Source organism: Lipomyces doorenjongii (assembly GCF_038497915.1).
Source record: "Lipomyces doorenjongii strain NRRL Y-27504 unplaced genomic scaffold V1508scaffold_34, whole genome shotgun sequence".
NCBI classification, from domain to species: Eukaryota; Fungi; Ascomycota; class Lipomycetes; order Lipomycetales; family Lipomycetaceae; genus Lipomyces; species Lipomyces doorenjongii.
In genome coordinates this window covers 76,161-99,342 of record NW_027118101.1, presented here as the reverse complement: position 1 = coordinate 99,342, position 23,182 = coordinate 76,161, and the positions used below count along the sequence as shown (strand labels likewise).

The window sequence follows — 23,182 nt, the reverse complement described above, 5'->3', positions numbered from 1 at the left end:
TGGATTCGTGTCGAAACTACTGCACAGCTCGAAAATGCCAGCTTTTACTCTGTATGGCTCTCGCGGTTCGACCAACACCGATCGTGTCCGCCTGACTCTCGCCGAAGGTGGCTTCACGGATTACGAACTCGTGCTTCTCAACCTTCAAAAAAGGGAGCAGAAGGTGAGTGAACCGTTTCTCTTGGAAGACGACTCGGCTTCTCCTTGCGTGAGCAAATTGTATATCGCTAACACCGCTGCACCCAGTCCGAAGAAAATATGAAACGTCACCCGTGGGGTAAAATACCCGTCATAACTTTCCCCGACGGGTTCACTCTCTACGAGAGTCGTGCAATCTGCAAATACCTCGCAAGGAAGTACTCCTTTCCACTTCTACCCCCGGACTCCGACGTCGAAGCTGCGGCGCTGTTTGACCAGGCGCAGTCCGCAGAAATGCTCTACTTCGCAGAGCCTGCAGGTAGAATTGCATTTGAGAAATTTGCCAAAAAATTCATGGGGCTGCCTCCCGATGACGCCGTTGTCTCAGATGCACTGCGGTCGGTCGAGATGTTTTTCGACATTGCAGAACGTCTCTTACAGCACAAAGACTACATGGCTGGAAATGACTTCACTCTCACGGATATCTACTACATTCCGCTGATCCAAAGACTTTTCGCGTGCGGGTACGGAGATGTCATCCTCAGTCGCAAAGCTGTGAGTGCTTGGTGGGACCGCTGCATTAATAGGCCTGCCATACAGAAGATGTTGGCCGCTGACAGGGAGGCTGCGGCTGCTGCTATGGTGCATCCGCTCTAGTCGCGGCAATTGTACCACAATGCGCAACAAAACCTTTCATCGCCATCATAAATTTTTCAAGTACAAAATAAAATAAATCAACGTGTTAATCTTGCTTGTACTTATATTAATGGGGAATAGTTTTGCCTTAAACTAAAATTTGTGAGACATTTGGGAGGTATTACTTGGTTGGATACTTTGCTACTTCAGTATGGCAGAGCCCAATAAATGGCCACGAACATAAGGTTAGGAATAGGGTTTACAACAGCTATATTGTATTAGGAAGTCTAACTTCCTAATATAGTATAGCACTATCTGCTACGTTTGTTTGGAATACAACAAATCCGACGGTTAGTCGCGTCTAGTGACGCGTCTGGCGTTCGTTACACGCTATCGCTTCCAAAATCCGCTATAACTCAATTGTGACTTTTTAACATGCCAGGGCGATCAAAGCGCTCTAAAGCAAATCAAAAATTTTCCAGGAAAAAATAGAGTTGATCCAGAAGTTGACGTGGAGGAGCCGGAGCTCAACAATGCATTGGATAACCATTACTTTGCTGAAGACGAAACACAAGCGGATATGATGGGACAGAATCAGAAAGGCAGTCTCCAAATGCAAAGCTGGTTTTTTTTGCTGAAGGTGATAAATCCCTGAAACGTACAATATATGCGGGCGGGTCTGAACGAACCCAGCGAAGATGGAGGCCAACCTCAAAAGCACCGTCAGCATGCGCTTATTGTTTGAATATAACTTTCCGTCTTCCAAAGAGGACACGGACTCAACTGACCGGGCTATTTATACTGGGTTCAATATTTTGCGGTTGTATGTGTTTGATTTATGCTTGTATGTATCGTATGTAATCTTATGACGTATATTCATTGCCCCGGCCTTTGCCATTATATAATGGCTGATGCTCAAATATACGCCAGCGGTACAAAGAATACGCCTCAAAAAATAAGGGTAAGGGTTAGGAAATAATTGGGCTCTGGTCCATGGGGTAGGGGTGCCGCGAATCGAATGGATGCCCGATGGATGCCCCGTAGGATTTTCATCATCAATATCATATATCGTATCGCCTTACTTGATATCTTGACGATAATATCGCCTAATTTATCGCCAGGAATATTTCTCTGGCTAGAGGCTATCAAGGACTATTTTGAAGATCTTTTGTCAAGTGGCAAGAAGATAGAATCATCTCTCCAAATTGCCCGATATTCTTTTCACAAGGGAGACTATATGGCCAGAATTATAAGAGAATGGGCTGAGCAGTATCAACTAACGGGGCAGTTACCTGGGCCTGGTCGGCGTGTGCAAGCATTCAAAACATCGATCTCCCTTGAGCGATGAGGACATAAGACGAAAAAGCCTCCAATTTTTCCGCGGCCTTCCGCCGTATAAGAGGACAGCAGCGGTACTCAAGAAATTCTATGATGAGGAATTAGCTCCTGACCTTGGAATCTCTACATCTGTCTCCACTACCACAGTACAGCACCCCTTCGCGCATGGGGTTTCTCTCTTGGCCGTCACTTCAAGGATGTCTACTTTGATGGCCATGAGAGAGATGATGTCGTCGAATATCGACGAGAGTGGGCCAGGAGGATGGTTGCATATCGGTCACAAATGAAGGATTTCGATGGCGAGGATTGACAAATTTGTGATCGAACCTGTTCTTGCTGTTGGAACTAGAGATATAGTCCTAGTCACTCATGATGAATGCTATTTTAACAGTAATGATACCTGTTGGTGAATCCATCCTGAAGAAAAAGGTCAAGGTCTTGGATTAATGGTTTCAGATTTTTATTGTGCCTGTCACGGCCGTTACAATTTGAAAACCAAGTTGCTCGGGCAATAATCGAGCCAGAAAAGCATCATGACGGCTATTGGACATCAGAACACATGGTGGCACAGCTCACGGCAGCGGTCGACATTTGTGAAAAAGCACATCCTGGATGCATCGGCCTCTTCTGTTTTGATCAATCATCCAACTGCCAGGCAATGCCACCAGACGCCTTGATCATATCAAAGCTGACCTTGAACGATAAGGCCAGCGGCTTGCCAATAGTTGATGGTTTTTCGAGCAAGATGGGCATATCGCCAGACAGCCAATTGTTTACCCTAAGGACCATGCGAAAGCAGGACAGCAAAAGGGCATCAGGACAATCTTGCAGGAACGGAGTCGGTCTGTGGCGAGATGGGGAATCGTTGATTATTTTTTACCCCGCCTTTGTCAAACTCCCTGATCTTAATAGTCCCCTTGCATCTCGAATCTCAGACGACCCTCGATTTTATCCCTGGTATAAAGATTGCCTGGGAGCTTTGGATGGTACACATATTGCCGCACATAGTAGTCTGGAGGAGCAACCTAAATTTCGGAACCGCAAAGGCTTTTTGTCACAGAACGTACTTGCTGTTTGTGACTTCGACCTGAATTTTGTATACGTTTTGCCTGGTTGGGAAGGCTCAGCGCACGACGGGCGAGTACTCTTAGATGCTCAGTCTTCCCAAGGCTTTGTTACGCCTCCAGGCAAGTACTGGTTAGGCGATGCTGGCTATGGAAATAGAGAGTTTGTTCTTGCTCCATATCGATCGGTGCGGTATCATTTGAAGGAGCAACGGCTGGCCAATTTAAAGTACTTCTCCATCTACCTTGTCTTCTTTTACATACTAATTTATGTGGGAATTTATTAGGCCGGAGAATGCCAAGGAGCTGTTTAACCTGCGCCACGTCTCATTACGCAATGTTATCGCACGGATATTTGGAGTTATAAAGAGGAGATTTAAGATACTAGCGGTAATGGAGGAGTATTAAATTCAAACACAGATTCAGCTAGTACTTGGCCTCCTTGGCGTCTTTAACTTTATTCGTCAAAGGGAAGGTGTTGTGTTGAATGACGATATTAGTGATGACAATGTAGGAGATGTAACTCCTTTGGTAGGTACAACAAGGTCTCAATCTCAAGGCTCTAAGCTATGAATGAGTTTAGGGATAAGGTTGCCCAAGAGATGTGGGTAGCGTACTTTCAGCATATTGGAAGGGATATTTAAGTGTTTACTATATAAAACACACTAGACCAAGAACTTAAAGCATCTAAATAGCCATACCCAAAGGCCGAAGCAACTTTATTCATAAAGGATTTCCATCTTTCTAGCCACCGGTCTCTCCTATCCACATCTTTTAATACTAGTAAACATGCTTGATTTGGCCTCGTTTTCAAGGCAATATAAAGCCATATCCATAAGCTCACTTGACAGTTTTCTAGAGTACTCCTCCTCTAAAAGATCAATAGCTTGTTGAAGTACGTTACAGCGAGAGCGAGCTAGCTGTGTTATGACAGTTTCAATTAACTGATATGAACCACCTTGTAGAATCTCCTTCTCCTCCTCCTTCTCTAACTTATCGTTATTAATTCGCCGGCGTTTTCGAAGAGAACTGGGGCCGAATAAGGAGAGGGAGTAGAGATACTTCCAGAGGAGGACGGATCTCTAAGAAGAGGGTCGAGAAGGGGGAAATCTGAAGGTCGACTTATTAGCGTAGTAGCGTATCTACTAGTAACCATTGCAGGGGCGTATAGCTCATCTAGAAGTTCGGTGAATTCAAGGGCATTATGAGGGTGCCATTTGCATGATTTTCGGTGCTGACTTATTAGCAAATATAACCAAAAGAGCTACTAGAAGAACATGCCCTAAGTAACTCGTCCCATGCCTCTGGAGATGCCGTAGCACAACGAGTTTCTGGGTGAATCCCAAAGCCAGACTGACCAATCAACCACTTCCAATCTTTGTAATAAGCCTTGTATATGACTCCTTGCTCTTTAACTTCTCAATCGATAAGAGGTGTTGAATATTGAAGAAGCTCTTGATCGGACGACCTCCAAGCGCCTACCCAGGCCTCTTGTTTGAACCCTGAATTGGCTCGTTTCCCCCTTCTTATCCAGGAGAGTTTAAACAGCGCCTCCTCCATTGTATAGGTCCATACTAGCCTTGAAGGACCCTGGACCGCTGTTGTTCTGGCACGTGTTGATAGGTCCAACCTCCGTAGACTCTGGTCCGGCTACGAAGGCAAAGGAGGTGGGTAGAGAAGTATCGAAAGAGTCTTCTGAAATCAGGAAATCAGGAGGAGGGGGGTAGTCGAAACGCTCTTCTGGCGGCAGAGGCAGGGGACGGGAAGAGACAGTAATTGCATCTTCACAAGGCTCTATAAACTGTATATCCTCACGGCGACTTCACTTGCAAAATATCAAATATTGATACGAAAGAGAAATCAGATGCAGAAAATTAGCGTGTAAAGCCTTTATTATAAATTACTGGAGAGCGTTACCCGTGTTGTAGGCTCTCCCAAAATTATTATTTTCTTTTTAACGCGTAACTTTCGTGTTTCCGGGTCACGTGAAAATTCAAAGGAATGGTAGGAGGGTTAGGGCTGTCAGGACTAAGTTGGAGGCACCACACTACTAACAGGTGGCCCGTGCTCACTTCGGCAGGCGAATATCCACAGCATCCACACAAATTCATATACCTCGGGTAACTAGTATACTGAAGAAACAGCAGCACAAGCAGAAATATCGAGTTAAACTACTAGAAGGCGAATGGTAGTCTGGGGATTTCTTTAGCCGTGTTAGCGCATCACAGGCGCAAAGGCGCAACCTAATCGCTTCTCGGCAGTCAAGTATGCGGCGCGTTAAGATGATCAACTATGATAGGACAAGATCGGCCCGATACCGGCGAGACACTCAGGAACTCCTCTTTGACTCGTATTCCACTCTCGGGCCGATGTATTGAGCCTTTCGGGATGGCGCTTCATAATTACTTGTCGTGTGGCTAGTCTTCACAACTTCTCCACCTTATATATATGACCTGCGTCCGCTTGTGAAGAGAATATGTGAAGCATCTAATGTTAATGTGCAGTGCGTAAAGTAACCTTTAGCAAATGAGTAGCAGGAGAACAGATAGTATTATGTCTATCTCATCATCTGCACAACCACAGGCAGTGGACCAGATATCGGCGCAGCCAGAACCGATACGACCCGAAATTAAAGATCTAGAAGCTGCAGCTCCGGTTCCAACTGCTGCGTCCGAATCGCCGTACACTGTTTTCTCTCATTCACGCAAACGAGCGATATGTGCCGCGGCGACGTGTTCAGCAATGTTCTCGCCATTGGCGACAAATATCTATTTTCCTTCCATTACAACCATTGCGTCGGACTTGCGTGTTTCTGTGGAGATGATCAATATCACGGTCACCACATATATGATACTGCAGGGTATTGCACCGACGTTTTGGGGTTCATTCGCCGACGTGCTCGGTCGGCGGCCAGTTTACCTTGCCACTATCGCCGTCTTCATGTTTGCCAACCTGGGCCTCGCATTACAAGATTCGTATGCGGGACTACTGGTTCTTCGAATGTGTCAATCCGCCGGCTCTTCTGCCACAGTCGCTATAGGAGCAGGTACTATCGCGGACATCGCTGCACCCGCAGAACGGGGGTCGTACATGGGCCTCTTTTCCGCCGGAGTCATGGTTGCGCCGACTGTTGCGCCAGTTTTTGGTGGTGCATTGTCAGAGACTTCGTACGGTTGGCGGGCATCTTTTTGGTTTTTGTTTGCGGCCGGAGCAGCTCTTTTATCGACCTTGTTCGTGTGGATGCCAGAGACCGGTAGAAATATTGTGGGCAATGGAAGTATTCCACCTCGTGGCGTTAACATGTCGCTACTCGACATGCTGTCCCGCCGACGCAAACATGAAGTCGACCCAGAATTTGCAGCAGCCGAGAAGCCGCGGAAAGCCGCGAACCCTTTACGATGCCTTACCATCATCTCCCAGAAAGACGTCTGCATTGTGCTCGTCGCCAACGGCTTGATCTACACAGGGTTCTACTGCGTCACAGTCGGGTTTTCCTCGCAAATGGCAACTGTGTACAATCTAACGGCTCTGAAAATCGGGCTATGCTTCTTACCGTACGGCGCCGGCTGTTCAATAGGCAGCATTGTCATTGGCCGTCTTCTCGACTACGAATTCCGCAAGTTCGCCCGCAAGTCAGGTTACGGCGACGGTCGCAGCGTGCGGCAGAACCCCGACTTTCCACTCGAGCGTGCGCGCATGTCGTCGGTCTGGTACCTCGTCGCCGTCACAGCTGCCGACACACTCGTCTTTGGTTGGACGTTCCGCGCCAACATCTCGATTGCCGTCCCACTTGTACTGCTTTTCATCAATGGTTTCAGCATAACAGGTTTTTTCACATTCGAGCAGGTGCTGCTCGTGGATTTGTATCCGCAGGAATCGGCGTCGATCACTGCCTCAAATAATTTAGTGAGATGCTTGCTGGGCGCGGCGGGATCTGCGATTGTGGGTAATGTGATTAGTGCAATTGGCATGGGATGGACATATACTATTGTGACTGCAATGATACTGCTTTCGATCCCGCTTCTTATTACTGAACTTTTATGTGGACAGAAATGGCGAAGAGCTCGACTAGATAAGCTTCAGAAGACATCAATGGCAGAAGCGGAGCAAGCTAATGCCGACGACGAAAAGAATAGCGAAGGCGCGGAGGAGGACAAATCGAGTTAGGACGACTATTGACATTAGTATCCTCGATGTGCAAATCGCGGCTGAGAAGAAGAACTCTCTTGGTCTAAAATGATGGCACGGCGTTTTATATTGCATTTACCCGGGCATATAGGGATATTTGCATTTCTTCATAGCACAATAATTAGCAGTGAAAGCAGGCCAACCAACTAGTGGTGAAATGTTCCCAGTTCTATTAATGACAAATAATACTCCTTTGTAACCCAAACTCATCGTCTATCCAAAGTCGAATGCAACACATGCTCCCTCATCAACATCGCCGTTGCCGCCGTAGCCACGCCAAGCAGGCAGCATAAAACAAAAACAGCTCGGGATGCATCCAAATACGCTTCTCGGACGACAGGAATCAAATACGGCGGCAACGCCTTAACTTCATCGACGCTCTCGAGGATCCGGTTAATCACAGCCTCCGCGTCTGAGCCAAACACGCGTAGTCTGAGCGACGAACCAAGCACGTTTTGAAACACGCTGGATGCGATGGCGACGCCGAGTGTGGAACCGGTGCCGCGGAAACCATATTGAATTGACGTCGTAACGGCCTGGAACTGCGGCGGGACGGCGGCGATAAGTGCGATTAATGTGATTGTTAGCAACGACCCGTACGCAGCGCCAGGTAAAAATGTGTAGACAATGACAGCGAACATAGACGTGTCGAGACCCAATGTGCAGATCAGTCCTGTTCCGACTATGTATAAGCCTGCAGAAAACAACGCAATCTTATAATACAATCCCGTCTGACGCATATATATTCCCGAACCAAAAGATCCCACCGCGACCCCTACAAAATTCGAAACCAAGCTCGCGCCGGCCTTCGTCTCGGACACGTCTCGGACAGCAACAAAGTAAAGCGGCAAGTAGAACAGAAGAGAGTACACCGACATTGTCATGAACCAGTTGCAGAACGCAGCTCCAAATATTGTGCGGTCCTTGAGAAGTTGCACCGGGATGATTGGTTCTCGGGCGACGCGGAGTTCAATGTAGATATACAATACTAGGAGTCCGGCAGATATTGCGAGCGAGATGAGCACCAACGGATGTGCCCACGGAACCTGATTACCGCCGACAGATACAGCGAACAGGAATACAACCAAAGACAACACAAGAGTTCCGGCGCCGGCAAAATCGACCCTAGCAAGTAATCGTTCCTCTCTAGCCAATTCCGTCTCACCCTCGACAGCCTCATCATCTGACAGATAATGGTCCTTAACTGGCAAATCAAGAACGAACCAAATCGCAAGTGTCGACAAGACAATCAGCGGCACCTGTAACCAAAAAGCCCAGCGCCATCCAAAGGCCGCCGTGACGGCACCGCCGAAAATACCACCAAGCGCAGCACCCGATCCAAACATGATATTGCCAAATCCTTGAAGCACTCCTCGTCGCCTCAGAGGAACTAGGTCGGAAAGCGTGATAGTTGACAAGGCAGTCAGACCGCCGCCTCCAATACCGGCAATCACACGCGCAAAAACAAGAAACCACAGGTTCCCCGCTAATCCACACGCAATGCAGCCAACGCCGAACATAATCTACTATATTAGCATTGCACATTCTTGAGTTCATAAATGTCACATACATTACTAAATAACAAACCGGGTTTCCGACCAAAAATATCTGTCAATTTGCCGTACAATGGCTGAAATGCAGCACACGCAATCAAATAGGCAGTCGCAATCCATGACACGTTCCTGAACCCATCAAATTCAGACGCAATATGCGCCAACAAAGTCGCGACTACAGTACCATCTAACGCCGCCAAAAACACACCAATATACAGCGACAAAAATACGAAAGCGAGTTGCGTCGCGCTTAGTTCGCCGGGACCGCTAGATGCAGATGGCGGGATGCCTCGTGTCGAGGAACTGAGTGAAGCTGTGAATGACGACGCTCGCGACGACAAGCCTGACACGAACGGATTAGGAAGCGTTGCGCGGGTCTGTGTTGGTAGTAGCGGTTCTGTAACGTCTTCGACGTCGCTGTCAACTATGATTGCATCATGTTTGACGACTTCCGAAGGGAGCGGTACCGGATCTCTGGTACTTGCCGTCGATGCCATCTCTTTCTGGATGCAGTGTAAGGTAACTACTACACAGTAAATATTCGGGACAATCAATGCTATTGTATATCAAAACGACAGCAGGTTAGATAACGGATTTCGAGCTTATAACTCACAGATTTGTGTACTCGAGATTATGAACGAAATAGAGACTGGCCCTAAATCGCCCTATGCAAAGTCGAACGTCGAGGCCGTTCAATTCGGCCGGGTAATTCCGGTTCTCCTAACCATGAGCCGTTAGGATAAGACAGATATATCCTGAATTTTGTAGTATCGACTAGATAGCATAGACAGACGATTCTTTGAACCAGCAACAAGTTTATTCACCAATAAGATTTTAGAAATTTCACATATATAGAATTGCATGAAAGGAAGATCGCAGCTACCTATAATGGTAATTACATGCATAAATGAAGCTTGGAGCCCATACCGATTATCACTTTTTCAACCAAAGCAGCTACGGAGTACCAAGTATCATAATTAGATCTCCCAAATGCATAATACCAATGATAACAATAACGCCAATAGCAAAATCCCAATTCTCCAGACAATATCTCCCCGATTTTTGTAATACTTGGCAGAACAACCTTAGATGCCCAATTTTTAACTTCAAAAAAATGCTCGATAGTAAAATATATAACCTCGCCAAACTAATTATCACCAATTGCTTCACAAGTACGTGATGAATACTCCCAATTCACATCGACGTTTGTCAATCGTATCATTCATCATGTCACCTCAGTACTCGGTATCCAGACAACCAATAGAATCAGAAGTTATATCTCCGTGTGATAATTAATCCCCCTCGATCCCATTCCGAAATTTGCATAAAACCTGCTACTCCAGCGTAATTCTACAACTCGGTTAACTCTGATCGAGCCGCCACTCAACAAAACGTCCGATAACCGTACCGGTAACCGCAAAATTCCACCACCAATTGAGGACACTCCCCAATGCGAGCATCCGGTGTTCGGCGACGAGAATGATGAACGTGAGGTCATTGTGCCGAACAATTGGAATTGGACGGACATGACGATAATGTCATAAAACAGCGAGATAAAACAGCCCATTCTATCTGTCGGTGACTACTTTCTGACAGTCAATGTCGTTAGACTTTAATCTCAAACGCGATTATCAATATGAGTGCAAGCATCAATTGACCTGCATAGTAAATGCTATAAGTTGTTGGGTAGTCGTGAGTGCGTATGCTGCGCCGCCAGACTATCGCAGACCGAATCGAGCCTGGCCCACTGCGCTGCGGGGACCCGCCTAATCCCTTTCCGGCCGGCCCCGGGACCATCAATCCTGGCCGTATATGAAAGTTTCTTTGGGCAGTTAGACCCTTGATCTGACAACGTCGCTCATAGCAGAAGTACGACAAGCAGCTTTAGTGATTTATCGTTGTGGAAGGCCGACTAACAATATTCGATTGATATAAGCTATGACAATAATAATTTGGATGTTCGCCGCACGATAGCCGCGCTTCCTACAGCACAATCCACAGACTAGTATAAATGTATGCTTCCATTCATCTCATAGGAAACGATTTTGTTAGTAGTAATAACAACGTTAGTTTATTGGCAACGTGCAGTGCCGATAGGTTATTGTTCATAAGTTCGAAATCCGCGGTTTGGTGGCCATCTAATACAAAAGATAGGTTATTAGTCGCTCGCTCACCACCAAGGCGTCGCGTTATGAGCACTTTAAATCAGTTATTCATATTATAACATTTTGTCTGGCAAATGCTGGATCGGTTTCGTTTCATGTATTTATGGAACATATGGCGGGAAAGATTTGCATGAATCGGGAGAGCGGGGAGTATGGCCACAACTCGATAACCATACCGTGGCCCCCGCCCCCCAATATGACAGCTACATGAAATAGCTATCGATAACGAAAATGGCATGACGTAGTCAGTACTGGTTAGTACTCGTCAGCATTTCAGTACTGCCACGGCAACGACAGGGTTTGACGTGAGTGTATCGCATTCTGACATCCAATAATTAGTCGCAATGCTGATGTCATTTTTGCGCACGGTCGTCCTACAAACGCCGAACACCAAGCACCGAAACCCCGACTGCCTCGGCAAAATAAATCCGGTCCGATTCAACGCCGTTTTCCGTCCGCCTCGAATTCGCCACACCTCTTGCCGGATGTCGGGACAAAAGTATGTGATAGACTTTATCTCCAACTACAATCCACCATAAGTGCTTGGAGGCAGCACGCTCGAATTACTCATCCGCTAGAATACTGATGATCAAAATCTTGGGAATATTTCGAATATGCAGTGGCGCAGTACAAACGAGAACCTTTGACGACCGGATCTCAAGTATATAGAGGTCGTAGGAATCGCCATGGCGGTACTCAAAATAACATTCCTCTTCCCTACTACGGTACCAACCGTCTGCCACCCCTAAATGAGCCGCCGCACGTGTTAAGCCGCACGCCCTGCTTTTTGTTTCAAATAAAAGTTTAGTGTTTTAACTCGAGGACCCAGGGTTCCTAAGGCAAAACCAACCAGTTCTCTGACACATTTCTTGCGATCCCGCGTTCCAGCTAATATACTACACATTCATGCAACACATTTCAGATTTTTCTTGCATACTATTTCCTTTGGTCTTCCGATTTCGATATATTCCTGGGAATGTGCACTATCGCGTCACACCAGTCGATGACAGCTAGCCACGTTATTATATCTACAACCAGCAAGCAAGCGAGATATTCCTCGCCGAAGGCGCCATATACGCATGCTGCACGTTCATATGCAATGCTCCTGTCTGTCTTATATCCGAAATAAATACAATGCGCGACCAATGTACAATAAATCAAAAATTAGATGTTAAACGACGCACATGCGTCATTCACGCCTCATACAATGCCACAAGCGCCAAATTCTAAATGCACGAAGCCCCACGTGATTACCCCGGGGCATACTTGGAGATCTTGCGTAGTTTCTTGCCGTATAAGAAGAAGAAGACAGGAACAGGCATGAGTATGAGGGCAATGCAGCCGAGTAAAGTGCCTGCCCATTGGACATGGAGGTTATGGAACATTTGGTTCGCGAAGAGAGGGAAGCCGGCGCCAAAACACGATCGCATCACAGTGTTGGCTGCCATGGCGGAGGCCGCGAACATAAGGTATGATTCGATGATATATGTCAAAGAAGTCAAGAAAATCAAGATGATTCCGCAGCCAACGAAGAGGCCAGCAAGCGTTGGAACAATCCAATGGACATGCTCGTGGTACGCGCCAGTCCAAGTTAACCAGAACAGGCCGATGGGAAGGACAATGCCACCGATAATGGTAGGCACCAATCGAAGTTCCGGAACAACACGGCCACCGTTAGCCGCCATAGCGCGGACCTGCCTGGGTTCAAAGGAAAGGACGATACTACATCCAATCAATTGACCAATGATAAGCCCAATATACGGTAGCTCTCCGATAGTGGACTTCATGCCGTAGCCTTCAATGAAAATAATAGGATAAGCTTCAAGAAGCAGATATAGAATGCCGTAAATAAACGCCGTATAAATCGAAATCTAACCACATAAGCAAATGCCTCGCAGAGAAGACTACAATCACCAATATCACTTACCAAGAGTAAGATGGGCTCAGTCACCAGCATCCGAACGGGTCGCGAGAAGTTCTTCTCCAACAAATCCTTAAGGTCCAGCTCGACCTGCTCTTGACGAGCATGAATGCCCCAATTTCCTGTCAATCGTCTGAGCTTGGCAGCCTTGTGCACAAGAACCGTCGGCGCGTATGTCTCGTCGACTAGGAACACAATTCCCGCCAATCCGGCAAACCCCATAATAGAATTGAGATACTCCGTCCATCGCCAACCGAGGTAACTGGCAACAACAAAGCTACCCACGACGGGCCCCAACAGCGGACCACAGAACACAGCAGCTACGAACATGACCATCGCCGTGCCACGCCATCGGTTGCCAATGATGTCGGCGAAGGTAGCTGGAACAACGGTGAGGGCGGAAGCACCAAAAAAACCGCCAAAGAATCGGCAGATCATGACCGTCTGGAGGTCGTACGCACGGGCAACGGCAATCTGGAAAACCGAGAAACCAAGCATGCCAATGACCATAGGTATTCGTCGTCCCGACAGCTCAGAGAACGGGGCCCACAATAATGGGCCGGAACCGAAACCAAGCACGTACAGGGACGTGCCAATGATTGCGACAAGCGTCGAGACATGGAATTTCTCCGCGACAACGATCGTTGCAGAGGAGAAAATCGACGAACCAAATGCAATTGAGAATGTACAGAACCCGAGGATAGACATTATTCGGATTTTCTTACCCAGTGAGTAATTCTGTGGATGATCAGGATCATCAGGACCGTCGTACTCGACAACGTAGGCTTCACGATTAGGTAACATTGGTGGGAAAGGCTTACCGCCACCGAATGCGCAAGGTAGCTCGCCAATCTTTGCGTAATCTAGTTGTTGACCTGGAGACGCTCCAATGGTCTCGTTGGCAATTGACATAGCAGAGCGGACACGCTCCAGCGAGACAATATCTGTGGGAGCTACTCCAACATCTTCGAAGTCTTTTGTGTGCTCCATTGCGGTCTGGTCTGTGTCTGTGATGGAGCCGGAGCCAGAGCCAGAGCCAGAGCAGGTACCTTTCTCGATGTCAGCCATGATGTGCCGTGTACGATGCAGACTACACCAAATGGATGCGCTACGACAAGCATTATATATAAGATGTGCTGACCTCCTGGCCCTAGGTCACAAGCGTCGGCCATATTGGAAGACTACTTAAGTTCGGACTTTTCTGTGCAAGTTCTCAGGGCCGCAAGGTATAAATCGCCGAGTGACTAGCGGAATTCCCCGAATCTCCGACAGACTAGCCGCAACGTGCTGCAGTTGCGCCGCACTGCGACTGTCGGCGCTAACAAATAATGTCGGAGGTTGCCATCCACGCCTAATATTTTGAGTTCGCCCAACGTATGACTCTACAGACAAAATGTACAACCATTACTGGAGTCAGTCACGAGCCGGATGATTATTCATCCATCCGAGTGTCCACTCTGGTGGAGTGCTCACGGATAGACTGTGAAGCCGCAGAATCAAAACATATTCGATGGATATCTGTATTCGATCGTCTGATGCGCTCCTGCTATAATAAAACTTGCAACGAGCAATTCGCGTGGTTGTCATACGGCAGCATGACTGCAGTTCCTAATTCCCTTTGATTCTGAGCATACATAAGCAATTGCGACAAGCAGACGTAGTTTCAAATAAGGTGACAAGGCTAGAGGCCGGGTAATTTCTGTGATGTCGACGGAGCGGGACTGGCGACAGTCTGTTCCGTTTGCGTGGATGAACCTCGGCAAATCGTGAAACTTTTATTTTAAGCTCCGGAGTCTAAAATGGACTCCTATTTTAAACGTCATGCCGCAACTCACAATGAATCTCCTTTGTAAATTGGCTCGGAAGTAGTTTAGCTAGCTACATGACATAATTGCCACTGTTGTCAACCGGCGAAGATGGGCGAGAACTTTTCCTTTGGTCCCGACCCTGGTCGCTGTCAGTTTGACTATCTGACTAAAGTTTGCCACTTAACGACTGGTGGAGGCATATTTCAGACGTTTGGAGGACTTCTGCGAGAAATACTAACAATTTGTCTCATAGTTTGGCAGCAACGCTATTTATTCAGCGGCTTAACCATCCTACATTGACAATGACAGTGTATATGCCCTTATATATCAACTAAGTCGGTGCATACTTAGACATCTTCCTGAGCCTTTTTCCGTACAAATAGAACAGAACCGGCACAGGCACCAGTATTAATGCAATGCATCCAATCAAAGTACCGGCCCACTGCACACCGAGGGTTTTGAACATAGCACCGGCGAATAGCGGGAATCCCGCACCAAAACCGGATCGCAGAAACGTGTTCGCTGCGACAGCAGACGCTGCAAACATTAAATACGATTCGATAATGTAGTTCAGTGCGGAGAGGAAGATCGAGATTAACCCCATGCCGGTGAAGATGCCTGATATTGTGGGAACTATCCAGTGGACGTGGCTGTGGTACGCGCCGGACCACGTCAGCCAGAACATACCAATCGTGAAGAGAATACCGCCTATCATAGTCGGAATAAGACGGATTTCAGGGATCGGGCGACCGCCATTGGCTATGATTCGTTTGTATGTCATTGGTTCGAATCCTACTACCATCGCACCGCCGAATATTTGACCCACTACGACACCGAGATATGGAAGCTCCGATATCTGGAATGCCATTCCGTATCCTTGATAAAATATGATCGGATACGCTTCAAGGAGAAGGTATAGAATGCCATATACAAATGCCGTATATAAAGTGATGAGGAACAGGATTGGCTCGGTAAAAAGCATCTTCAGTGGCCTCGAAATATTATGTTCCAGTAGATCCGACAATTCGAATTTGCTCTGTTCCTGACGCGCCAGAATGCACCAATTGTCTGTCTCCCGCCTAAGAAATTGTGCCTTCTCTACTAAAACCTGTGGCGGATACGTTTCGTCCATAAAATACACAACAAGCGCAAACGACGCAAACCCCATGATTGACGTGAGATACGCGGTCCATCGCCAGCCAAGATAACTCGTGACAATAAATCCTCCGACAACGGGAGCGATTATTGGACCACTGAACACGCTGGTCGCAAATATTGCAATCGCCATGCCACGCGTTTTGTTCCCGAATATATCTGCAAACGAAGCTGGTACAACCGCGAGACACGACGCGCCGAAGAAGCCTGCGAAAAATCGACAAATCATGACTGACGCAAGATCGTCAGATCTCGCGACGGCCATATGAAATACCGCGGTTGTAAACGTCGATATCAATGTTGGAAGTCGTCTGCCGTACAGCTCTGATAAAGGGCCCCATATCAGCGGACCGGATGCGAATCCCACGACGTACAGTGAGATTGCAAGGATGGCGGTCACTGTGCCAACGTGAAACACCTGCCCGATAACGAAGGTCGCGGGCGAGAATATGGACGATCCCCAGGCCACGACGAATGTCGCAAATCCTAGCACGGCCATTATCTTCAGCTTTTTCCTCACAGTCCAATTTTGAGGATGCATAGGATCATCGGCGCCATCAAATTCGACTATATAGGTCTCAATGTCAGGTGGTTGAACTGGATAGTCCTTGCCCGCACCGAATGGTGGCAGCAATCCCAGTACTCTTTTCTTGCGCAGCTTGCAGCCCATTATTTCAGAATGAATTGATCGCGCTGATTCCATACGTTGGAGCGTGACCGGGTCGTTGGGGTTGAATGTTGAAGTTCGCTGTGGCAGCGCCGGACGGCGTCGTATGGCCGTAGCCAAGAATTCCCCCTCATCTGGCTGTGATTTCTGGATAATATTGTTTTCTTCGCCTTTTTTCTTTTCGTCTACAGCTAACACCGGTGCCTCGCTTGCTGTTTGACATTGCTCAGGTATCCGTAGCTGCTGTTCGTTGGGCGCGGTTACTGTGCGTTGCGATCCAGTTGAGTTCACATCTTCTGCAAAATAACCGTTGCTCGTGTATTCCGAGTTCGAAGCCTGCAATTCGCTAGTTTCTGTCGTCAATTCTGGGTGCTCTCCTCGTTGGTGATGATGTGTCGTCATTGCCATTTCGTGTCGCTGGAAAGCGGAGAAGTTAAAAGCGGCAGGGGGTTTGCTAGGCTAATATGTACTCCCAGCGCGCTCGATCCTGCACGGGAGTGACCTTTTTACAAAAGTTGCGGATTAGACTCTATGGATTGACGGCGTTTTATCGCGGACACGCAAATGCTGTCATGGCTGAGACTGTTGTAAACTCTCCACCGCCCTGCACTATTCTCAAACGTATCGGCGTCACGGCATTTTTGACTTCGTTCGCGATATTGGACGTGCTACTGTAATTGCCTACGTATATGTCCCGGAAGGGAGATTTCGCTTTCATGAGGCATTTCGCTACTATGCTACATAACCTACAGCAACACAAAGGAGATGACGTCACCTCATCTCCGGCCTCAAGCCGCACAGCTCTTCAGTGCAAGTGTACCAGGGTTTCAGGTGTCTCTCGTACGTCATTCGAAACAGGCGAGCTATTATCGACGTGTCAACACATTAACAATCAGGAGCTAAAGCATAGATAACTTGCACGTCACTGATTACGCCGCCACATCCAAAATGCGCGCTACCGCCATTTTTTTGGGTCCTTTCCGGATTTTTGGCAACTGTCCTGCCCTATCTGCACAACATTCCTCTCTTGTGCAGCTATTCTTGGGACGAATTGAGTGAACTCTGCATTATTTTCAAAAATATAATACAATTACTTCCTCTTCCTGATTGCCAAACTGGCAGGATTCCGATAAATCATATCTGCAACTGCCAAAACGTCGCCAATCTCCTTCAAATCATGCACCCTAACAATCTCTGCCCCACCAGCAATACAAGCCGAAATCGCAGCCCCCGTGCCTGCAACCCGATCCTTGGGTTCCCGCCCGGTCAGCTTCCCAATGAATCCCTTCCGGCTCGGTCCCAGCAGCCACGGCAGGCCATCAAATTCACGCCGGGAATGAATGAAGAACTTAAGTTCCCGCAAAATACACAGGTTTTGCTCAGCATTCTTCGCGAATCCGAGACCAGGGTCGAGAATCATATTCCAGCGTTTAATCCCTGCCTTCTCTGCCTCGCGCACGCGCTCAGCGAGCTCATCTGCCGCGCCCGTGATCACGTCGTTGTTGGTGTATTTCGTCATATTGATCATAGTTTGTGGAGTTCCACGCATATGCATGAGGATGATCGGCACGTCGAGTTGCGCCGCGGTTGTGAGCATGTCAGGATCGAGCAAGCCCGCTGATACATCGTTAATGATGTCTGCACCGGCTTCGATAGCAGCCCGCGCAACGCTGGCATAGTATGTATCGATTGAAATGATGATGTTGTCGAATTCCTTGTGCGAGCGAAGGAGTTTGATTGCCGGCAGCACGCGCTCGAGCTCGACCGCTGGCCCTGGGTTCACGGACTTGGGGTTCGTGCTTTGTCCGCCAATGTCAATTATAGTGGCTTTGTTGGCGACGAAATCATGTGCTGCGGCGAGAATGTCGTTAGGAGAGATGTGGTCGCCGCCATCCGAAAAGGAGTCTGGCGTCACGTTGAGGATGGCCATGAGGTGAGTCGGAGTGTGGACATGGTGGATTGTGTCGAACATGAGCTGGTTGATTGGACCTCGTGGCTGCTTGATCGGTACTACAGTGTACAGGTCGGAAACGAACCTATCTGGAGGACATAGATGCTCAAAGTGTTCAGCGATCGTGGTACAAGTGACAGGATGAATATAATCAGGCGCAAGCTGCGCTAGCGGACGTAACACGAACTCGCGCTCCAACATAAGCAAATGCGGAATTGACAGAATCTTGCCATCGCGAAGTACAATGTCATCGTAGAGTAAGATGTCGAGGTCAATCGATCTCGGTCCTTTATCGACCAACTTCACTCTTCCCAGCGCATTTTTCTCCACGTCCTGAACAGCAGCCAAAAGTTCATGCGGGGTCATTGTCGTGGCGACTTTGCACACAGCGTTCAGGAATCGGGGTTGATTCTCCACGTACATTGGAGCAGTTTCGTACATGGACGAAGTACCCAAAGTTCGTATACCGCGCTTCTCTAGTTCGACCAAAGCCGCTGACAGGAGCGCAGCTCGTTCTCCGAGATTGCTACCCATTCCCAGATATGCAATGTGCTCCTTCTCATTACTTTGTCTAAACTTGGTAGCCTCGGTCGAGTAGTACCGTCGGGAGCGAGTAATCTTAACAGCCGGACCTCTCGCGAACGCAATCGCTCTTGGCTTCTCAGCTCTGACCGTAACCTTCTCCAACGCCTTCTCTACGCACAAGAATCGTGCCAGCGCGGTGACCAGTGCTTCAATGGTCTGGTAAGAAGTATTTTCCACGACCTACCCTGTTAGCACAGATCTCTTAAATTCTAAAAGGGCCTTACATTGGCAACATCGTCAGCAACACGAACTATGTCAATATCACCACTTCCCGGCCCGTGAACTTCAACACCAACAACAACCTCTTGCTTCTCGACCCGCTCCCACGGATTGACACCGATAATCCCAAAGGCATGCAAACCTTCAATAAATGCCTTCTCATCCACATCAACGGTAACAGGATCAGATCCATATGGAGTGTACTTATGCTTCGCAATCTCCACGCCGGCGCTGTCCGCTCTCAGTAACTTCTTTGGGAAAGAAAGACGCACGCGGACGTTTTCAGCCCCAATCCCAAACGCAGAAGAGACAATTTCGGCGGCTAACTTCCTCGGAGTGCAGTCCTTCACGGCATCATTGCTCTCGACTACATTGGTTATGGCTTTGGAGAGCGTGCCATAATGCACAGACTCGGATACCAAGTCCGAAATGCCCGCAACCGCGACTGGCGCGCGCACCCACGCGTCGACTCTCACAGGCTGACTTCTCCCAGCACGGTGCCAGGTATCTAGTCCTGCTTTACTCGTTTTTAGTGTGAGATCTCGTACTGATATCACGTCGGGCGGGAGCAGTGGAGGTGGCTGGATGTTGGACATGATGAATGTGATGGGTGTTCGACAAGACAGCGTTGGACGAAGTGGAGTTGTAAAGAGACGCGGAATGCGCATGGAATAGTGGTGTCGTCTACAGCAATTGAACTGCTATAGGTTATGCGATATGCTACTTCCAGGTCATCAAACGATCAATGGGAAGTGCGACGACGTGTGTACGTGCTGTTAGATTTGCCAGAGCCTGACGAGGTAGAAAAATTAGTCGACGTCAGTGCGGCTCGCTAATCGCCTGCCGATTTACCGCGAGCATGGGTTAGGTGAGTTCAGCAACACGACACATAATATGTGAAAAACTAAAATTGCGTAGGTTGCAGAACCCGGCAACAGACGAATTGAGTATACGTGATCCCAACATACAACTAATACATATAAAGTCATCTATTCATCACGCAGTATCTTACCCCACCTATTTCCTACTTTCCATCATCATCATCTTCATACCCTGGCCATTTAAATTGCTTGGCCATCTCGAAATAACCGTCCATAAGCTCAATCACCGAAGTAGAGTAATCAGACCCATGAATCATATTCCTCAACTTCTGCGATCCTTCCTCTCTCACCAGCCGCTTAATCGATACAATCAAACTCGGCGAGAACTCTTTATACCACCTATGATCGTAGGATGTCAACTTCACAGTGGCATGCAAAATATTAATCGGCTCATTCCTCGCAGTATAGATGTCCAATAAGCCTTTCAATGCGCGGGCCGAGAACCGAATATTCATGGACTGCGAAAACGCCTCCGCTGCTTCTTCAGTATGTTTCAACCGCATTGCCAACGCGCCAAGGATTTCCAATTCTCGTAGACTCTTGTTATACGGCAACTGCTGGGACTTGAAGTGCGCGAACTCGGCGCGCCAGAGAGTGTACACCCGCATGTCCTCGTACATGACCATAAACAAGTTATCGAGCCACCGCTCGCACAGCCGCTTACTCCTGAACGGCGTCGCGGAAGCTGACACAACCGGTTCGGTAGTAGCGTTAGCAGGATGATGCTCCTCGCTGCCTTTCACTAGCTCCGCGTCAACGCTCTGCGCAGGCTTGACGATGTCGGCAGCCGTCATATCCTTCTTGTCATCGTCGCCCATAACGGATCCCTCCGGTGTCCGGCCTGTCGATAAGGACGTCCCGTTCACAGCCACTTGTGATGCGTTACTGTCTGCGCGATTGTGCTTCCCTGTTTTCGTGCCATTCGTCTCGGTTTTTAGATTCCGGTACTCCTCCTCCATTATAAACACTTTACTTCTATATTTCAGTAACATATCCCACCCAATCTCATGCACAATCTCCACAAGCAAGTCATATGCTTTAGCAAATGTTCCACGCAGGGACGAAGCGGGAAGGCGACTGAGCGCTGGATCGACATTTGTGTTTTCGTTCTCGCCAGGTATGGAGTCGTCGATGATATCCTGCAGCACGCCGTCAGTGGGGACCGGCAAATGCATTCTTTGTGCGACGGGCATGCGGTGTAGATCGACATTTTGGTATGGGAACATCGGACATGAATTTAGCGTCAAGAGCGCCGACTGGAAGTCATGTTGGTCGATGTAGACCTTGACAAGGTGTGCCCAAGGACCAAACTCTGACGGCGCAGAGTTGACGGCGCGTTTGGCTGTTGCCAACGCAAAATCTAATCTGTTCTTCGACATGCAGAATCGCGTTTGTAGGTCCAGCAAGTTCGGGTCCCGCGGTGAAGTTATTATGCTGTCGCCTAGCAATTGTACCGCCTTGACTTCTTCGTCTATTGATTGTTAATCAAGGTCCAACAAGGAAAGTTGAACAAAGGCATACCCATATCTAATAGTACACGCGCGAGTAACGCCGCAAAATCTGGCTCCTTTTCCCGTAACTTTTCCAGCAAATTTATGCCCTCGTTATACCTTCCGGTTATCGCTAAGTACTTGAAAAAAGTAGCGGTAAGATTATTCGACAGCAACGTAGGCACCTGTACTTCCAATTCCGAACCTAACTGCCATCCTACTCAGAATCAGCATTCGCTCCTCCAACATTCGATGCAAACGAAAACAAACCTTTTGTGAACAGTTTCTCAGCCGCATCAAGAAACTTCTCCTCCGCCTCGCGATTGGGAAGCGGGTTAAACCTTCTGTAAGCGGTAATATTATAATCTTCGTCGTCCGCGAACAAAATTGCCCTAATAACAGAGCAAAGGTACGTCTCGAGCATGATTTGATCCGTTGCTTTATGTCTTTAACCAACGTCAGCTTGAATTTCGCTCGGTAGTAACCACGGAAAACGAAAGCACGCACTTTTCTCCGCGTTCGTCTATCACGAAGGCTTCAACTGATCCGGGAATATGCACGCGCACACGCAAATCCACTCTCGATAGCGAATTATAACAACTGACTAACCGTCAGCGCCAGTGATCCCCCATTACTTAACCACGCGATGACACGTACCAGTAAACACCGGTCTGTATCTTCCAATTCTGCTGCTTTCCAAACCACAATTGTCCTTCACCCGGCGCATAAGAGTACGTCAACGTATTAAGATACGCAGCGATGCTCGCAGACGATGTATCTATTCCCGTAACATAATGATACGTTCCAGCCTATCACATCATCAGCATCCCGGATATCATCATACATCGACTTAAATAGGAATGGGATACCTCCTGTGCGTTGGTCCTCGCGTGGACCTTGGTGAGATGAACAAGATCTGGGGGACCAAGCGAATGAAACGAGGATAACGCCGCTGTCCGCGCATTAACAGCCTCACCGATCACCATTTCCTGGATCCTGCACCAATCTAGTTAGCAATTATTCTCTCTCAACTTCACTCCTCCCAGGCGTCTGCTCAGAAATTGAGAACGGACGAGTGTAGGTGAGGGAGAGTAAATAGCACTGTCTCGAACTTCGGGGCACTCACTCAGGCACCGCAGTCGAAACCATCGTGTACGCCAGAATCCCAATTAAATCAATAGGTTCAAATCTAGTTTCTTTTGATCCTGTGAATTTCGAATTGATGTGTGACGAGGATGCAAAGAGCGATTAGCCTAAACTAGAACATTAATCTCGAGTGTTCTCAACGCGTAGTGCTGCCGACGTTGCTACAATGTGTGCATGGCTTGTTTCTACGAAGTTTATAATTGGATGGTTACCCGGTCTTGCCAGGCATTCTTTGTTCGGAGTTCCGGCTGAGCTTTGAGCAGGAATCCCATAACGA

The 23,182-nt window shown here is 48.0% G+C and overlaps 7 protein-coding genes across 7 annotated transcripts; 2 read left to right on the top strand and 5 right to left on the bottom strand.

Moving 5' to 3' along the window:
- Positions 1-34: 34 nt before the first annotated feature.
- V1508DRAFT_433331 (glutathione S-transferase) lies at positions 35-795 on the top strand (the record flags this gene model as incomplete). Its single annotated transcript, XM_066941981.1, has 2 exons — positions 35-163; positions 247-795. 2 exons carry the CDS (start codon positions 35-37, stop codon positions 793-795), a joined length of 678 nt encoding a protein of 225 aa, XP_066795063.1.
- A 4,479-nt stretch (positions 796-5,274) lies between these two features.
- Positions 5,275-7,569, top strand: V1508DRAFT_419767 (major facilitator superfamily domain-containing protein). Its single transcript, XM_066940647.1, has one exon. The coding sequence runs from the start codon at positions 5,703-5,705 to the stop codon at positions 7,341-7,343; it is 1,641 nt and encodes a 546-aa protein (XP_066795062.1). The 5' UTR covers positions 5,275-5,702; the 3' UTR covers positions 7,344-7,569.
- Positions 7,433-9,549, bottom strand: V1508DRAFT_419766 (major facilitator superfamily domain-containing protein). The gene is made up of 2 exons (XM_066940646.1): positions 8,935-9,549; positions 7,433-8,887 (listed from the first exon to the last, which is right to left on the bottom strand). The coding sequence occupies exons 1-2, from the start codon at positions 9,412-9,414 to the stop codon at positions 7,571-7,573; spliced, it is 1,797 nt and encodes a 598-aa protein (XP_066795061.1). The 5' UTR covers positions 9,415-9,549; the 3' UTR covers positions 7,433-7,570.
- A 2,409-nt stretch (positions 9,550-11,958) lies between these two features.
- On the bottom strand, positions 11,959-14,195 carry V1508DRAFT_388093 (major facilitator superfamily domain-containing protein). The gene is made up of 2 exons (XM_066937860.1): positions 13,010-14,195; positions 11,959-12,953 (listed from the first exon to the last, which is right to left on the bottom strand). The coding sequence occupies exons 1-2, from the start codon at positions 14,069-14,071 to the stop codon at positions 12,333-12,335; spliced, it is 1,683 nt and encodes a 560-aa protein (XP_066795060.1). The 5' UTR covers positions 14,072-14,195; the 3' UTR covers positions 11,959-12,332.
- A 902-nt stretch (positions 14,196-15,097) lies between these two features.
- V1508DRAFT_419760 (major facilitator superfamily domain-containing protein) lies at positions 15,098-17,318 on the bottom strand. The gene has a single exon (XM_066940645.1). The coding sequence runs from the start codon at positions 17,039-17,041 to the stop codon at positions 15,143-15,145; it is 1,899 nt and encodes a 632-aa protein (XP_066795059.1). The 5' UTR covers positions 17,042-17,318; the 3' UTR covers positions 15,098-15,142.
- Positions 17,319-17,723: 405 nt separating this feature from the next.
- V1508DRAFT_356358 (Dihydropteroate synthase-like protein) lies at positions 17,724-19,984 on the bottom strand (the record flags this gene model as incomplete). The annotated part of the gene is made up of 2 exons (XM_066936988.1): positions 17,724-19,349; positions 19,394-19,984. The coding sequence occupies 2 exons, from the start codon at positions 19,982-19,984 to the stop codon at positions 17,724-17,726; spliced, it is 2,217 nt and encodes a 738-aa protein (XP_066795058.1).
- Positions 19,985-20,223: 239 nt separating this feature from the next.
- V1508DRAFT_169356 (Chs5p-Arf1p-binding proteins-domain-containing protein) lies at positions 20,224-23,064 on the bottom strand. The gene is made up of 7 exons (XM_066936100.1): positions 22,886-23,064; positions 22,629-22,755; positions 22,417-22,568; positions 22,267-22,359; positions 22,030-22,205; positions 21,791-21,976; positions 20,224-21,740 (listed from the first exon to the last, which is right to left on the bottom strand). Exons 1-7 carry the CDS (start codon positions 22,906-22,908, stop codon positions 20,413-20,415), a joined length of 2,085 nt encoding a protein of 694 aa, XP_066795057.1. The 5' UTR covers positions 22,909-23,064; the 3' UTR covers positions 20,224-20,412.
- Positions 23,065-23,182: the final 118 nt, after the last annotated feature.

Coding starts and splice junctions, on each gene's coding strand:
- V1508DRAFT_388093 (XM_066937860.1), bottom strand. CDS start 14,071: ATGGCTGACATCGAGAAAGGTACCTGCTCTGGCTCTGGCTCTGGCTCC. Junction 12,954..13,009: donor CTGAGCCCATCTTACTCTTG/GTAAGTGATATT, acceptor TTATGTGGTTAG/ATTTCGATTTATACGGCGTT.
- V1508DRAFT_169356 (XM_066936100.1), bottom strand. CDS start 22,908: ATGGTTTCGACTGCGGTGCCTGA. Junction 22,756..22,885: donor GTTTCGACTGCGGTGCCTGA/GTGAGTGCCCCG, acceptor AGATTGGTGCAG/GATCCAGGAAATGGTGATCG. Junction 22,206..22,266: donor ATAGACGAACGCGGAGAAAA/GTGCGTGCTTTC, acceptor CGTTGGTTAAAG/ACATAAAGCAACGGATCAAA.
- V1508DRAFT_419760 (XM_066940645.1), bottom strand. CDS start 17,041: ATGGCAATGACGACACATCATCACCAACGAGGAGAGCACCCAGAATTG.
- V1508DRAFT_419766 (XM_066940646.1), bottom strand. CDS start 9,414: ATGGCATCGACGGCAAGTACCAGAGATCCGGTACCGCTCCCTTCGGAA. Junction 8,888..8,934: donor CCGGTTTGTTATTTAGTAAT/GTATGTGACATT, acceptor CTAATATAGTAG/ATTATGTTCGGCGTTGGCTG.
- V1508DRAFT_419767 (XM_066940647.1), top strand. CDS start 5,703: ATGAGTAGCAGGAGAACAGATAGTATTATGTCTATCTCATCATCTGCA.